This window comes from Oncorhynchus clarkii, chromosome 12 (assembly GCF_045791955.1).
Source record: "Oncorhynchus clarkii lewisi isolate Uvic-CL-2024 chromosome 12, UVic_Ocla_1.0, whole genome shotgun sequence".
NCBI lineage: Eukaryota > Metazoa > Chordata > Actinopteri > Salmoniformes > Salmonidae > Oncorhynchus > Oncorhynchus clarkii.
This window is the reverse complement of record NC_092158.1, coordinates 29,810,774-29,827,725: the sequence shown is the minus strand read 5'-3', so window position 1 is coordinate 29,827,725 and position 16,952 is coordinate 29,810,774. Positions and strand designations below refer to the sequence as shown.

At 43.1% G+C, this 16,952-nt stretch overlaps 2 protein-coding genes across 5 annotated transcripts in view; both read right to left on the bottom strand.

Moving 5' to 3' along the window:
• The window catches only part of LOC139423016 (THO complex subunit 2-like), a 61,688-nt gene extending 60,919 nt beyond the window's left edge, over positions 1–769 (bottom strand). For both annotated transcript variants that reach the window (XM_071174575.1, XM_071174576.1), the window contains exon 1: positions 463–769. In XM_071174575.1, the coding sequence (XP_071030676.1) occupies positions 463–527 (65 nt within the window). In that variant the 5' untranslated portion in view covers positions 528–769. The remainder of the gene's footprint in view (positions 1–462) is intronic.
• A 457-nt stretch (positions 770–1,226) lies between these two features.
• Positions 1,227–15,196, bottom strand: LOC139423015 (cohesin subunit SA-2-like). Of its 3 annotated transcripts, none has more exons than XM_071174571.1 (34): positions 14,964–15,196; positions 13,433–13,551; positions 13,210–13,288; positions 12,923–13,078; positions 12,707–12,803; positions 12,496–12,572; positions 12,190–12,394; positions 11,817–11,968; positions 11,355–11,428; positions 10,679–10,802; positions 10,416–10,514; positions 10,239–10,318; positions 9,982–10,089; positions 9,696–9,804; positions 9,226–9,343; positions 9,049–9,152; positions 8,479–8,571; positions 8,231–8,320; positions 7,879–8,082; positions 7,521–7,591; positions 7,317–7,404; positions 7,125–7,205; positions 6,919–7,011; positions 6,563–6,737; positions 6,127–6,266; positions 5,925–6,026; positions 5,662–5,810; positions 5,349–5,477; positions 5,008–5,216; positions 3,937–4,165; positions 3,475–3,588; positions 3,242–3,368; positions 3,061–3,138; positions 1,227–2,831 (listed from the first exon to the last, which is right to left on the bottom strand). In XM_071174571.1, the coding sequence occupies exons 2-34, from the start codon at positions 13,474–13,476 to the stop codon at positions 2,808–2,810; spliced, it is 3,822 nt and encodes a 1,273-aa protein (XP_071030672.1). In that variant the 5' UTR covers positions 13,477–13,551; positions 14,964–15,196; the 3' UTR covers positions 1,227–2,807. The 3 variants fall into 3 exon arrangements, with proteins under 3 accessions (XP_071030672.1, XP_071030673.1, XP_071030674.1); XM_071174572.1 differs by lacking the exon at positions 14,964–15,196 and adding an exon at positions 13,983–14,955 and having other exon boundaries at positions 2,595–2,831; XM_071174573.1 differs by lacking the exon at positions 14,964–15,196 and adding an exon at positions 14,422–14,460 and having other exon boundaries at positions 2,595–2,831.
• Positions 15,197–16,952: the final 1,756 nt, after the last annotated feature.

Sequence of the window (16,952 nt, the reverse complement as noted above, 5' to 3'; positions counted from 1 at the left end):
AATAGGTATATAGGTAGCTAGCGAACTATAGTAGGTAGGTTAGTTAGAACGCACAGGGTCAACCATCAGGCTAGCCTGCATCAATAATAGCTGGCTAGTTAGTTCGTCCACTGCACTGGCTTTCAGGGCTAAGCTAACTAGTTAGCTGTCTCGGAGGACAGACGAACTCAAAAGTTAGTTAGCTTGCTAGTTAGCATCTAATGGCCCGGGCCAGTGTTGCAGTACATGGATTGTACAAATGCCTTACCAAATTATTACTTCAAACAACATTATTGAACTGTAGCCAACTTTATCTTGCTATTATGAAATAGTTAGCACGCTAGGTTGGCTAATTCACGTCGCGAGTTAGCCCGGTCTTGTACAGGATAACTATGGGAACCGGTTGCATGGCTCAACAACCCTAATGGAAAACGAAATACCAAGACATTCGTCTTCACAATTTAACAATATAATACAACTTACAACTCGTGTTTTCCAGATTTTTCCCAGTTTTTGATCCAATCAGCAGGGATGATACGTGTCGCCATCTTCCCCCACAATACCACACATAGCCCGGATGTTTAGCTGAATGCACAATAATGAAGACTAGTGCATCGTGGGACGACGAGTCAATTTGAGGTCTTCCAGTCAGTTTACCACAAACAAACGTTGGAAGCCTAAAATTGCAACGCTACAATAATTAACGTGTAAGATTTTATGTAGATTAGTGTAAAGATAATAAATTATGTTGAACAGATCCACTGGGTTTTTGGCTTGCTTAAGCGTCTCTATCACTTCAAGTCGTCAGAGCATGTGTTCAGTTCATGATGGTCATGTGATGCTAGGTGCCTCTCAATTTCAGTTTATGAACAGTATTCAGACAAATTCATGGCAGAGGTGAGCACAAAGCATTTAAAGGTAAACTCCAGTTTACCCACTTGTCGATTTATCCCATTGCCTGTCATGTCTTGGGATGATTTGTGTGTGGGCGTTTGTGCGTACATTGAATTCTCACATTATCCACAACCCCATTACTGTAACAGTGGCTTCCTTATTCTTTAAAAAGACCCACATTCACCCCTTAGTGATCTACATGATCACCATCCCATTAATGACACCATTGTAACAACCCCTGACACAGGTGATTCAAACTAGTCACACAACCAGTGACTATACTGCACTCTGTCCAGTAGACATTTAATTTCCGTGTAATAGGCCTACTAAATACTGGTAACACTTAATTCAAATCACACAATTGCAGGGGTTTATTTTGTTCAAAAAGTTACTGGTCTCGAGACATAAATACAAACCATAAATGGAACAGTGGACTTTGTAAATAGAATAAAAAAACATTTCATATACATTTGAATATATATAATATATGTATGTGTATACATACACATTTAGACATATGCACACACTTTCAGCAGTTCAATGCAAGGACAACAGAAAGGTAAATATCAAAACGACAGTATGAAGCCTACATAAGATTTAAGCAAAACAACTATGCATTCAAATTATTTGTTTAATTTCTCTAACATTGCTACAATGTAAATAATGAAAAATATACAATTCTCCGGTTTGTATTTAGATATAACATTTTAGCTTTTGAAAATGGAGAGGCTGTGTTTTAAGCTGTTGTGGCTGTATAAAACTATAATTTACAATATTCATGATTACAATTTTATTCCTCCAGAAAAGCTTGTTGGGAATCTGCAAACCAAAGTACATAGAAGTAAAGAAAAGTTATTAAAACAAAAATCCTTAGAAAAGACAAACAAAACATTTACCATTTAAATATAAATACAAATTCAAAGGTAAATTCTTATGCATAACTGCACATTAATTAGGTTAATTTAAACCAGTTTACATTCTATTGAACCTTTTCCTAAATTAGACTTCAAATGAACTAAAACTGAGCAAATATAAAATGAGCACCGATTCACAATATATTACACATTTGTATAATTGTATAATATATAATTATATATTATGATACCATAATAGCTAACCCAAACTCTTAAATGTGGTATTTTAGAAACATTCTATAACAAGCTCTCTTACAGACACAACACAGTGGTACAACAGAGAATATTTTGACCACTCTTTTATACAAACCCTCTGCACACTATACTTTTGTACCACTCTTCAAAAGCATTCAAAATCATCAAACCTTTAAAAGTGATTCAGAATTTAAACTAAGCTTGTCAATGGGTCAAATGGCAATTGGGCATTATCAGTTCACCAAGAGGTCTCACCTATAACATTGGAAAAAAGAAAAACTGCAGGCCACATCCATTATTACACACCAGAAATTCCATTACAAAGGTTAATTTCTGTACTCTATACGAGTATTAACATGATTATAAAGTACTGATTTACATCTGATTGTCATTACAAAATACCTATAAATCAAAGTATTCTATAAGTTATAAAAGCAGGACAGACAAACCTCTAAAAATAATGACAGAGAGAGAATTCTGAGAACCCTGTATTTCATATTTGCGGTAAGGCCTTCCAACAATATGAAGACATTTCACATTTTCTCCTACTGTATATGTTTTAATATATGGCTACATGTCATGCCAGATTTTATATTTTAAAAGTATGTCAGCAACTATGTATTTACAGGAGACAAAAACATGCCCATTGATCGACAAAATAAAAGTGAAATTCAAACATGACGAATGTACAACCATTGATGTCTCATAAGCAAATAGTCCCATGAGCTTATTTTAAAACAATTCTCTACAGAGAATACTTCTTGTCATCAAAACATTTTCGGTAACAACACAGTGTCCTCTTCACGCAGATCTACCATAATCAGCTTAGAACATTGAAACATTGAGGACCTAAAAAGAAAGAAAATACTGCATTTAAATGTTTAGTTACTTGCTGTATAATATGGAAAAGAATGAGAGAATATGAGTATAGCCTTTCCATATGCATACCAAAGACATTAACTAGGTATCTGGATTTCACGTCGGTACTGCCACTGTTATTGTTGATCATATTGTTTGTTGTACGTGATCTTTAACAATGAAGATATGACTGTACTCTCAATAACAAACCAATACCCACCGAATCATCCATGATGGAAGAAGGATCAAAGTAGTCTGGCTTCAGCTCTGATCTCTCTCGCCGATTTTTAGATGGTGGCTAAACAATAAACAGCAAAGTAAGAAAGAAGAGACACCAAGGCAGTAATATTCATAAATGCACAACTTGTGAGAAAATTAACATCTTTATGAGTGTATTTTACCAGATCAATATCCATAGTGTCAAAATCCATGCCCTCGTTGAGATCTTCCAAACGGTCCTCTGATGACATCATTACATCCTCTACTATTGGCTCCTCATCATCCTCCATGAGTCCTGAACCGCGGCGGCTAGACGGTCAAAGACATGGCCACAAATTACTATATACATTACACAAGTAAGTACTACACTGGGGTTGAAACACCACTGTGGTCTGGAAGAGAAATGCAGTCTTACATTGCATTCTGCATGTGGCTCCTCATCTTGGCATACTGCATGCTGGCTCGCTCCTGCTGCTGCTGCCGGGCCTCTGCCTGCTGTCTCTGGGCTAGCATCCAGGTCACCTGGGTACTGAAAACAGAGTCAGACACATTAATACAGACAGTCATACTTATTCAAACAAGAGGCGAACTACAGCCATTTCATTGAAGATATCATTCATTTTGATAACATTGCATACATAGCTAAGTAACATTACATTACAGATTTTTACATTTTAGTTCTTTAGCAGACGCTCTTTTCCAGAGTGCCTTACAGGAGCAATTAGGGTTAAGTGCCTTGCTCAAGGACGCATTGACAGATTTTTCACCTAGTGGGCTCGGGGATTCGAACCACTAGGCTACCTGCCGCCCTACAATGGATGGCCAAAGATACTCATGAAAATCAAAAGGTGTTGAGCCATAGAAAGGTGTTCCGTACTTGTAGTCCATGGGGGTCTGATGGTGGTGCTGTTGGGGGGGCAGCTGTTGGTGCTGCTGCTCTGATGTCATAGCATAGACACCCATGTAGCTCTCCTCTGGCCTCATTTTCTTGGGGTCCCTCAGCACAGTGGAGGTTAGATGTGGCGAGGGCATCATCACTGGCGTCTGCACGTTCTGCTCCTGGTTCATCCACACTGCGTCTGTGCTGCAGCTGCTACTCTCCTCTGCTGCAATAGCAAGGGTTTCATAGGGTTGTTATATAGTGAGCAGACCACTCACTGCTCAGGTAGAGACATCTTAGCGTATTGGCTTTTTATAAAGCCAACGTTAGATAACATCTAGCAAACACTCAATTCATTAATGTCTAAACTTCATTCGGCAAGTTATTTCCCCAAGTGAAAATCTAATCGCACAAAGCAGGTGGCATATTCTGGAACACAATTTGTTGTGTACACAGTGTACAAAACATTAGGAACACCTGCTTTTTACATGTCATAGACTGATCAGGTGAAAGCTATGATCCCTTATTGATATCACCTGTTAAATCCACTTCAAAATCAATGTAGATGAAGGAGAAGAGACAGGTAAAATAAGGATTTTTAAGACTTGAGACAATTTAGATATGGATTGTGTGTGTGCCATTCAGAGGGTGAATGGGCAAGACAAAATATTTAAGTGCCCTTGAACGGGGTTATGGTAGTTGGTGCCAGGCGCACCGGTCGGGGTCAAGAACTGCAACTCTGCTAGGTTTATCACGCTCAACAGTTTCCTGTGTGTATCAAGAATGGTCCACCCCCCAAAGGACATCCAGCCACCTTGTCACAACTGTTGGAAGCATTGGAGTTAACATGGGTCAGCAGCCCTGTGGAATGCTTTCAACACCTTGTAGTCCATGCTCAGACAAATTGAGACTGTTCTGGGGGCAAAAGGGAATGCAACTCAATATTAGGAAGGTGTTCGTAATGTTTTGTATACTCAGTGTATATCATAACGCTAAACATTGAGCTTTCAGGTTTAACACCAGCGTATGTTGCCCATGCTATTCTGTGGCTCGGTGTCGGCCGCTCACCTTCAGGCAGTTTCCTCTTTCCGGTGCTGGCTGGCTTGGCCTTCTTGGTCCTGATGCTGGAACTTCGGCTGCTGTAGCCGCTGATGACAGACATGGTGTCGTCGTCCCCTCCGGCCTGCAGGGAGTTCCTGTAGGAGATGAGGGGCAGCCAGCAGTCCTCTCGTTGCAGGGCCATCTGGAAGGTCATGAACCGCTCCAGGTAGAGGTGACTGCAGAGGACAGAGGACCACAAATCAACATCCATGATCTAGTGTAGCTGTGGTCTGTCTGGCTAAGGATAATACAGTCACTAATGATTTGACTGCACATAGCACTAAGTATAACAGTTTCCTCTGACTTACACAGTCTTCTTGTCCTGACGGAGAAGTTTGGAGGAAAACTCGCTGAGAATGTCCAGGAAGGCAAGGTTGAGAGGAGGGTTTCCCTCTCCCTGGGGACTGGGCTCCTTGAAGGCAAACTCGATTCCATCCCTGCAGCAAGTGTAGCACAAGACAAAATGTTTAGGAAGGAATGGATTGAAGTATTGAGCTGTAAATACTTTAACAGTTCTGGGAGGTTGAGAAGCCTCAAATAGAAGCATGCCTGCAGAGCTGTTAAACCTTTATGTATTGATTCCTACACAGAGGATGAGTTTCACATTTGCAGCAGGCTTACTTGTGTAACATGGCGATAGCCTCTCTGGTCTTCAGCTGATCCAGGCCAAAGGTCAACGAGAAACGTCGGGCCAGTTCTTTAATGCCGCAGAAGGACGACGACGAGCGGTCAAAGTTGCAGCCGAGGTCAGATAACATCTCATTGAAAAGCTAAAAAGAGAAAAGTATTGCAACTTTAAAAAAAAACAATGATCAAAACCACTCACATTGTCACAAAATGAAGACAATACTTTAACTGAATGTTAATTTCGCCATAGCTCTTACCTGCTGCAAACTCAGAATGAGGGTCTTGGCACACTGGATCTTGTCAATTTGTCTTGTTTTACTCATTGTTTCCTTGATGATATCACCATAGTCATTGTAGTACTAGAGAGAAAAACACATTTCATTATTTCATTGACTAGGAATAGCACAACATGACATTTTTCTTTTAAAAGGTCTAAATATGGTTGGAGGCCAGACATACCCTCATGTACTGCTTGAAGATATCAGCTCCAGTGTTCATCTCCACTACATTGTAAATTATCAGTTTGCAGTACGCTGCCAGCAGGTTACGTCTCTTGTGTAAAGCCTCAATTTTACTGGCTTCATCATCTTGCTGCCCATCTGATAAAATGAAGAACACTGAGGTAACCCCTTGCAAAACTTTAACATTCCTGTCTCCATATAATGTGTTCGCTTTAACTCAGAAACAGCTCTGGTGTTTTAACTTGTGTGTGCACTATTCACATTAAAAGCCATTCTCAGCCATCTTCTTGTGTTGTGACTAGCTGCCAGGTGGGCTGTGTGGATGTTCAGCCTGTGCTGTGTGTGTGTGTGTGTGTGTGTGTGTGTGTGTGTGTGTGTGTGTGTGTGTGTGTGTGTGGGGGGGGGGGGGGGGGGGGCATTGGGCTGTGTCTGACCTGTGCTGTTGTTGTCATCGTCCTGGTCGATAAAGACGTGGTCCAGGATGAAGTTGAGCAGCTCTGCCTGTAGGGGGGAGTCTGGAGTGTAGATCAGAGCCTCCAGCTGCTCCCGGCCCGACGACACGATCTGGTGGCTGAAGATCATCAGGGCGTCACACAGGATGGTGAAGGCCTGGAACACAGTCAATCAATCAATCAATCACACGACACCCGTCCACGTCAACAGCTGTCACACAGTGCTTTACAGTAATCCAGGAAAATACAACAGAGCAGCAATTCCTCAGCCCTCACTTAACAGTGAACACACAGCTATACAGTCAGGCAACAGACTGACATGACGTAGGACAACCCACCTGCTCTTTGACAGTGGTGTTGACACTGGTGAGGTAGCGTTGACACATCAGACAGAAGGCCCTCATCTGCTTCCTCAGGGTGACCATGTTCCCCTGGAAACCATTTTACAGACACAACTTGTAACTCCGCCACACAGGGGTGTATAGTCACAACCATTGGCAGACACTGGATAGTTATTAGTCACTGATAACAACAGTGTGTGTACCTTTGTGGAGCTGCCCTCTGAGACCTTGGCTAGGTGCCACAGAATGATGTAGTGTGTGCACTGCATCGCATGAATGACAATCTGGGATAAAGTGAGTATTACAAGGTAAGTGATAGTAAACAGTGGAGATGAATGTCAAACATTTCAGGGGTAGGTGGGTTTGAGGGGATAAAAGGGTTATGGTTTAGGTACCTGCTCAGGCATATCTCCATTCTGAAGTCCTGTGTTTAATAGCTTATAGTTGCTGGTGAACAGGTCCCATTTAGAGAGGTCATGTGCACTGAAGAGGAGAGAGAAACACAGAATCTTTTCAGATAAGGAGTTATGATTTATCTACCATTCATTGGCAAATGTTTGGATTACACATTACTTGTTTAATCTTGCTCAAGGCCTTACTTGTGGAAAGCAGTGATCCTCTTTAGTGTGGACAGGACCTGGTAGGCATCATCCTCATCTGGTTCCTCACCCTGAAACAGATAACTAGGTTGTGAAATCCTACACAGCCACGTATCACTCAATTTACAGTCCCAGTTTCAATCAACACCAATCTGAGTACTACCCTGGAACACTCTTTTTTCTTTGACAAATAGTCTACAAAGATTAAAGACAGGCAATGTCCTTATGCATTGCCAAATCTGCCATAGAGGTTTTCAATCTGACAGACAGCTCATTCTCTAAGCCACTCAGCCAGCTAAACATAGAATAAAATAGAATACAATAGACATTTTATGTATCTCTATGCATCTCAGCCCACCTCCAGCAGGAAGTCCTCCAGGAGTCTGTTGAACTTGTCTACCAACTCGTCCAGTAGCTGGGACCTGGCGATGTCCACCCTGTTGAAGATGGTGAACTCCTCGTTGCAGAGAGCGTGGTAGGTCATGGAGCACGCCTCCAGCACGTCGGTCTCTGTGTGCTTCTCCACCACCTCCCTGATCTGACGCAGCAACGACTCCAAGTGCTGCACACAAACAGAGGACAACAGTCTCCGTTTGTGGCGAGGTCTCAAACTATATTCTGCCACAATGGCCATGTGAATAATTGCCTGTTAACAATCTAAGGTGCGGTAGGATTAGTTATGCTCCAGGAATATCAGATGATTCACAAACCTTTTCCAATCGACCAGTGGTGTAGATTTCCAGGTCAAAGAACTGCGGTAGCTGCAGTAAGTTGGTCACCTTCTCAGCATCAACGGAGTACTGTGAGGGTAAGATGGAGAGGGTGAGGGTAGCTACAACCAGAGACCTAGCGTTGAGTAATACTGCATCATTCTGGCAGTCCCAGGGGTTGAGTTATATATAGAAGCCGTGTATAGACTATAAAAAGTGACAGTCATGTACACAACCTGATAACTGACCTTGGCCAACAACAGAGGCAACGCCACAGCAAAGATCTCAGTGATTCTCGTCCGGTCATCCAGCTGGGTTTTCTTTTCTTTCGCTGTCAGGACCTAGGAGAATTTTCAGAAGAGCACAATCACATCACAATCATGAGAATGGCTTACCCAGAAAAACTTCCAAAAGGACTAATTTAAGGTAAAAAATGAGCACTCAACAAAAAAAGGCAGAACCGTCAGTCACCTGTTAGCTCCCTGTACAATGGATTAAAGTGAGCAAAAAGTAATCATTCGCTGGCTTTTTTTGTTGAGTGCTCCATCTCCCTTTTACCTCAAATTAGTACTTTTGGAAGTTTTTCTTGGTAAGCCATTCTGGTGATTTTTGTCATTGAACACCCCTCCTTCCCTTTGCTAAAGCGCAACGGCCCACCTGAACTCACATTACAATAATGTTATATGAAAGATTTTTATAAAACCTCATATCTGAGTGAATGTTCAAACATGCCTTCTGAGAATAAAGCCTTGAGAGCTCACTAGTACTAGAGTTGACCGTTGAGGGGCTTACATTGGAAAATGCCAAGCAGCACTCACCCTCTTCCCAGTGCCTCTGCCCACTGGAGGGTGGCACTCACAGGCCTGGCGGATGGCACACAGCATGATCTCGATCAGGGCAGTCTCCTGGTGGTCAGTCAGGGCTGGACAGGACAAAACATGTTGAGACATGACTCTGTGTGTATGTGTGTGTGTGTGTGTGTTGCTCCTCCTTACCTTCCTCCCCTGGCATGGGCTCATCCAGCAGCAGGCTGATCATGCTCTCCCAGTCTTTGAGCAGCTCCCCTGCACACTCCCACAGGCTGTCCACCAGGTAGGCCCCGTGCTCATGGAGCTGCAAACGTTCAGAGGTTATCACAACTGAAACACGTCACTAGTCACTTTACCCCTACCTATATGTACATAGCTACTTCAACTACCTCGTACCCCTACACATTGACATGATACTGGTTCTCCCTGTATATAGCCATGTTATTCACTGTGTATTTATTTGTCGAGTCACTACTGTATCTCTATTTTTGTTATCATTAACTCTTCATTGTTGGGAAAGGGCCCGTAAGTAATAATTTCACAGTTAGTCTACACATGTTGTTTACAAAACATAACAATTTAAAATGTGATTTTTATTTGTGCCCCAAGTAGGTCACTTCAAACAGAGACAGACTCTTCATGGAGCCTGAACACACCTCACTCTCCAGGAAGAAGAAGACGGTGGTCTTGATGAGGTTCCCGTTGAGGCTCTGCCTGCCCCTCCTGGGCATCCCTTCCTCCTCTGGACCTCGATGGCTGAAGAGCCTATGGACATGGCAACATTGAGGTAAGGTTAAATGCAGCTAGTGCAGATAATCTCAAAAATATGGATCTGTTTCTCAGCCTTAAGGCATTACCAACCCAAATGGGGCTTTAATCACAATTTCATAAGAGTATTTTTCAGCTTCCACCACAGCTTTAGAGAGCCAGTGTGAGACCTACTTCTTATAGAGGAACTCTCCTGCAGCCACAGCCACAGGTCGATGGGCAGAGTAGACCAGATGGTAGACACTCTCACAGTCCTCTGCTGTCAGGACCTCATCACTGCTACTGCAAGGAGAAAACAACACACAGGTCTGTAAGGTCTCATCGTCATCAGCGAAGGGTCAGGAGTGCATGGAGGGCTGGACACTAATACGTGGGCTAACGTTGTGAAGGATGAGCAATTATAGACATGATTTGTAGACAAGGTTACTCACTGCAAGACAAGAGTCAGAAGTTTTATGGCTTGCACTGCAACATCATACTCCTTATCCAGAGCCATCGACACAATGCGGTCCTGTCAATGACAGTAAAGTCAACATCTGGCCAACCATGATGTGTGTATGTTATGTACAGGATTTCCCAGTCAGTGGTGTGATGGGCGTCTGACCTACCTTGAAGCGGCTGGTGAAAAGCTCCAGTCGAGTGTTGAGCTCCCGGTTATAGTACAGGCCCTGGAGCGCAGTCAGACACCTGAGGCGCACTTCTCCTTGCTGTGATCACAGGGAGGACAATGTCCAAACCACAATGTTCAAACCTCAATGCTGTAGCTTTTCAACTCTGATAATATACCTACTGTTGAAACACACAGTAAATGACTACCCGCAACATGCTATACAACTCCCACAAATGTGATTTGACATATTGCATGGCTCACCTTGTCATGCATGGTCCATCCAACATACTTCAGATAACTGTCATTGAGAAAAGCATCGCTGTACATCTTCATCCATACCCCAATCTCCTCAATGCAGATTGCCCGGACCTCAGCTATAGCATCGCTGATAAACAGAGAAATGTCCAGACTTATTCACAGCCCCCATTACACTCAATGATCAAATCAATTATTTGATATCTTACGGTAGGGCAGTAAACATTGATTTCATTAGAAAGGCTTAAGTGGTACAGCCAGAAGCAGTTCTACTTAGATCAGAGATCAGTGCACCATGGTGTGCCATGATGAGCTGTTCTGCCTTAGCAACCGTTGCTGCCTGTTGTTTAGCACAAGAGGGCACCCCAAAGCCTTGGAACAGCTCAGTGAAAGACCAGCCTGCACATCTCAGAACTGCTGTAAGCCTTCCATGCATCTGAAGTCTCTCTCAATGTCAGTACCTGAAGTTGGTTTTCACACAGTGATCAAACTCTCTGACATCAAGTGAATGCACCCACAGTTCTCTTTATAGACTCCTCTTTAAAAATCTACTACAAAAACACCATTCATAATACCCACCCTAAAACAATACAGAATGAAAAGAATATAACACATAATCCATTACAGTTGTAATTTAATTCATTGTTCTGTACGTAGAAAGATGACAAATTGCAATACATACCGATATCTGTGAACAAACACTCCTTTAAAAATCGCATTCATCATGTTTTCAATTTCGTCTTGATTTTCTTGAAGCTGAAAAGAGGAGACGTTTCAAATTGAAAATGCTTTTTACATATCTAATGGAAAGAAGTGGAGGGCGCACAACCAACGCGAGTCGAGGTGCAACCAAAAAACTAAATTATAAAAGGCGCAACGCTCACTCACCATTAAAAACATTTTTTACTTAAACAACTATTAAAAGTTTGACGTTTCGGACTTCATTGATGGCCTTCAGAAATTGGTTGTCAAGCTTTTAGTTGTTTAAATAAAATAATATTTAAAATGGTGAGCGAGCGCTGTGCCTTTTCAAAAATGTCATTTCTAAATGGTTCGTTTTGAATTGTTAGGACCAGGTAAGGTTCCCCCTCCCTACAACAGCCGTAGGGAAGAAACGGTTGAGACACCAGAAGAACCCACTCACCTCTTTACGCTTCTGTAACAGGAGCTCTAGCCTATCATTGGCCCTCTTGGCCATGACCTTGTTCCTCTCTGCCTCATACTGCCTCTGAGTGTTGTCCATGTTGATGCTCAGGTTCAGAGCCACGTTCACCAAGGCTGTCATCAATTTCATGGCTGGTAGAGACAACGACTCACTTGAGTGACATCTACTAATTAATAAGGCACTATTTATGCAGACCTGCCATCAAATCAAGGTATATTCAATAGGCCTACATATAGACACAGTGTAGCCCTCATAAAAGATAGCACTAAAATACATCAAGCTAATAGTTTAACAGTGGTTGAACTACAGTCTTCCCTCAACTGCCCAGAGTCTCTATTGTGTTAGTACTGACCTGCCAGTGTGCTGGTGTGTCTGAAGGCTCGGACCTGCGAGTCAGACAGGCCAGTGAGCAGCGAGATGACTGTGTCCATCATGTACTCGTCATAGATGATGCTGTACTGACACTGCCGCACCAGCACCCCGATAAACTCACAGAAGCTCGACTTGAACTTTTTCCACAGTGGCCCTGCCATGGTTAACGGGTAGTCCCCGCTGTCCTATTTGATAACAGAGCGAAAGCGGGAATAATGTTTAAATATACGCTATAGACAGAGAGGCATAAATAACGATGTACAGTAAGTGTACAATCAAAAAGTACCTCGTCAAATTCCTCTGTCATCTTCCTGATGATCTCAGAGTTTTGCATGTGTCTGAACATCTCTGCACTGACAGCACCTGTAGCAAAACAAAAAACAAGAACAAAAAAATATTACCTTCACAAGTAACGGATGCAAAATGATTTAGAAAAGTCCTTCACAGCAGATCGTATTCTATTCAACAATTCTATTCAATACACTCTGGGAGCCTACCTTTACAACCGGAGCACTGGATGAAAAAGTTGATCAAGTCCAGGAGTGCAATGTCTCGATCACTCTTGTAAGACTCAATCCAGTCATCAACGATGGACTAAAATAAAAAACACCAATTAGCCATCACTTAAATATGAAAATACTACTATCAACAACATGCATTGAGAATGACTACTTTATTACCCTATCCTTCTAATTAAAATAGTTTGAACCAACCTGTGTGGCACTCTTCCCCATCTTCACCACCTCGAACAGGGTCATGCTCTCCATCCCATTCTCCTGGTGATGGCCATTCACCCCGCCAAGGCCAGTACCCTTCGCTCCACCACCCTTCCCCTTCTCTCCAGGGGCTTTCTTCCCCTTCCTTCCACCCTACAACAGACAGGAATACCGTGTAAGTGTTAGTTTATATTGTGTGTGCACAAATGTAAAGTAGGAGGTGACCATATCCATTTAATTATGGATGTCTTGTGTTGATAGAGGATTTTACAAGCAAGTCTCACCTTTCCTTTCCCAAGCTTTGCATTCTTGACATCAGGGTCCTCAAGGTCTGTGTCAGAGGATAACTGTGTATCGGTCTCTCTGTTCAGAAAACAAAAATAAGTTATTGTAACAATACACACAGAACTAGTTTGAAGGTCTATCTATGCAATACAAAGCGTATGTCCTCTGTATCTTCACGGTTTGCAAAAAAATAAGGTAATACAATTTGCATGTTACACTTACTGAGGAAACTGAAACTCTGTGTGCAACTCTTGTGCTGCTATCATTTCTTTAACATTTTCTGGACACACTCTAGTAAGTATGGACTTCTCAGGATCCACCAAAATGTAGACTAATACAACCTAGAACATATGAAAAGAAGGGTCAAACATTCAAAAGAACAAAGGCAGTCCAAAGATGGTATTATGCCTATGTATAACTTAACGTGTGTGTAGGTTGATGTGTAACAAGTATAATGGATTAACAGTATAAATAAGAAGTGAGGATAACCAATTCCGTTTGCACACTCGGCAGTTCACAATTGACTGCTGAAGACAGATGTATTCATTAGTCTGATTCCGTTGCAAAACGTTTGGTCTGTTGCTAACCGTTTTGCAGCGGAAACCGTTCACGCAAAACAGAAAATTATTTGCAACGAAAACGATAGGTTTTTATTAGAAAACTTTCATTTTCGTTTGTGTCCGTTAGGTTCCTTTAGTAAACGGTTTACGTTGGGAAACGTTTTGCAACAGACAAATGAATACACCTTCCAGATGTAGCTTGCTACTGTTACCTGTGGAAATAAAATAACATGACACTAGACGTAGAACCAGAAGACAGCAGACTTTACAAATGGAAATAGGGGGAGAAAATCAGTTATGAAGCCAGCAACAATTATTCACGAGAAAGCTAGCTAAACGAGATAGCTAACGTTAGGCCATTCGGAAAGCTGCGTCAGCAAACTTCTGTACAAATGAGAATCTCGAACTAAATAACACCTCGTCGGCTTCAAACAAACAAAAAAAATCCCTACATTATGAGGACTAACGTTACTCCAGGGCTGCAACAGACGTTCTTAAACTACTCCATCTTTGCTCATTAGTTGTCGGCGAATGAAAGGTTGGCTAGTAACGTAGCTATGCATTCTGCGGCTGTCAGACAATGTAGTAAATGTAAAACAGTTAAACAAAACCAAGAAGTATGCAATAATTGTCATTCAGTTAGCTACATACATTTTCACCATAGCTAACGTTACTCCAAAAACAAGCTATTATTGATAGGGTACAATCCTCTTCCGTGTAAACAATGTTTGACGTCCATCTTTGCCAGCTAGCTGGCTACCATTGCTGTAGTTAACTAACGTTAGTTGGCTATCTTATGGTTAACTAAGAGACGGGTTAACTATAAACATACACTCGCATGATGTGTTATGGTGATCGCAAGACGATTTAGATAACGATTCCGAATTAAATCGGGCAAAGTCCTTGCACACATCATGGTGAAAGAGCTAACTAGCTAAATAACTTAGCTACCATGTACTAGCGGGCTAATATATAACGTTACAGTCAAGGGACACTTCAATATGGTTTGATGATTAAGTTAACTGCAAGCTAGTTAATTTGCGACAAAACCGCAATTTAAAATCCCAGTTCCTTATTGTATCTAGCTAACATTAATTGTCCTAGCTACATCTAGCTAATAACTTGCTAGTTTATTCAACATGACTAGCAACACAGCTAGCTCCCAGAATGTTATCCGCCATTTTACAGCTTACCTCGTTGTTTGACTCAAATACTGTAATCAACCATCAAAATAATCCAGATGTTTCTGAAATTGTCTCGCTGGAACGTTTATTAATTTGTAAATATATAATTGGCTATTTACCACTCTCTTAAATGTAGATTTGGTTAATCTGATTCCTGAGCTATGGCTATTATTTTTCTCTGCTAGCTAGCTAACTAGCATGGCTCAGTTTGTTGTCGATGGATTCGTGTCGTCGATGGCGCACCACCTGTCGGTCAAATTGAACAGTACACTTGCCCGCAACTCATTTTCATACAAAACTAATAGGACATAACACAGACTTGTTGATGATACAAAATACTGAGAACCATACACATGTAGCCTGGTCTCATAGACTAGACGTAACATAGTAAACGTAAATACGTGCCACTCAAATTTGTATAAAATTGTAATGGCCTGGCTAGATCATAAAGGAACAATTGTCCAGACAGAGGATTGAGTTTACGAATTTACGGTTTATTAAGCCAACTCCACACAGGCTACTGTTTGGCCGTAGCCCACGACAAATAAATGAAAATGTCCCTATAAAATAACCGTGACATTATCTTGTGAAGACCAGACACAAGAGAGAGAACAATGGCTAAACATGGTCTTAACTAGCAATGCTCCATTCCCCAGAGAACCCTCTGTATGGGGCAATGGTGCAGGAGGTGGAGTCTTGGACAGCGGAACAGCATGCCATGAGGACCATAGGCAGGTGCTTTCCCCAGTCACGCTGGTGTTTGGCAGAGACAATGGCCAGCTGCTGTCCAAGTGTTTTGTTGAAGCACTCCATAAGGCCATCACTTTAAGGATGGAGAGGAGTAGTGCGGTTCTTGTGAATACCCAGCCTCTCACACATGGTGGCAAACACACGGGACTCAAAGTTTCTGCCTTGGTCGCTGTGGGTGGACTCCGCAGCTCCAAACCTTCTGAACATCCCCGCTGTCAGGGTGTCATCGATGGTCTCTGCCTCCTGGTCAGGCAGAGCATAGGGCTCGGGCCATTTTGGGAAATAGTCCATGGCCGTGAGCACCCAGCGGTTTCCACTGTCTGTGGTGGAGAACGGCCCAAGTACACCCACAGCCACTCCCATTCCCTCCATGGGAGCCCCAACTGGGAACTGTTGGAGCTGAGCATGAGAGCAGCCTGGAGGGCCCTTTCTCGCTGTACAGTTGTCACAGTGGCACCAAAAGTCCTCCACATCCCTCTGTGTTGCCCCCAGTAAAAGCCCTGATGGAGGCAGCTGAGTGATTTTGTGACCCCAAAGTGTCCAGTCCCCACCTGGGCCAGCACCCCACCCATGCCTACATTGTTTGCATCTGTGTCCAGGATAAAGAGCAAGGTGAGGTCAGGGGGGCGAGTACGTGGGCCTCGATCAGTGCACGTTTGAGGGTGTTGAAGGCCTTCTCGCATTCCACTGTCAAAGTGAAGGCCTTGTCCTTCAGCAGCAGGCGGTTCAGGGGAGCAGCGACGCTTGAGAAGCCCCGCACAAACCTCCTGTAGTAGATGGCCAGGCCCAGGAAGCTCTTCAGCTGATGCTGGTCGGTGGGGGTGGGCCAGCCTCGGACAGCCCCCACCTTGTCCTCCATGGTGCTGATACCCTCCTTCCCCACACGGTGACCCAAGAAAGACACCTCTCTCCTCATGAAGTGGCACTTCTCGGGGTGGAGCTTCAGGCCTGCGGCAGCCACCCTCTCCAGCACATGCCGTAGCGCCCCCAGGGCTAATTGGAAGGAGCTGCCATAGGCCAGGATGTCGTCGAGGTATACCAGACACTGCAGTCGGGTGATGCTATCCAGCACCCTGTCCATCAAACGCTCAAAAGTAGCTGGAGCATTGCACAGGCCGAAGCACAGGACCTTGAACTGCCAGGGTCCTCTGTTAGTGGAGAACGCAGTTTTGTCTCTGGCCTCTGGAGAGAGGGGCACCTGCCAGCCAGTAGCTACTGCAGAGGTCCAGCGACTCATCGATACGTGGT

What these genes read in the sequence shown, in the direction of transcription:
- LOC139423015 (XM_071174571.1), bottom strand. Translation starts at nt 13,476, where the DNA reads ATGATAGCAGCACAAGAGTTGCACACAGAGTTTCAGTTTCCTCA. An exon ending in CGTCAGGACAAGAAGACTGT is followed by an intron (nt 5,217 to 5,348) that starts GTAAGTCAGAGG and finishes TGTCCTCTGCAG; the next exon opens with TCACCTCTACCTGGAGCGGT. An exon ending in AGCCACATGCAGAATGCAAT is followed by an intron (nt 3,369 to 3,474) that starts GTAAGACTGCAT and finishes TTGACCGTCTAG; the next exon opens with CCGCCGCGGTTCAGGACTCA.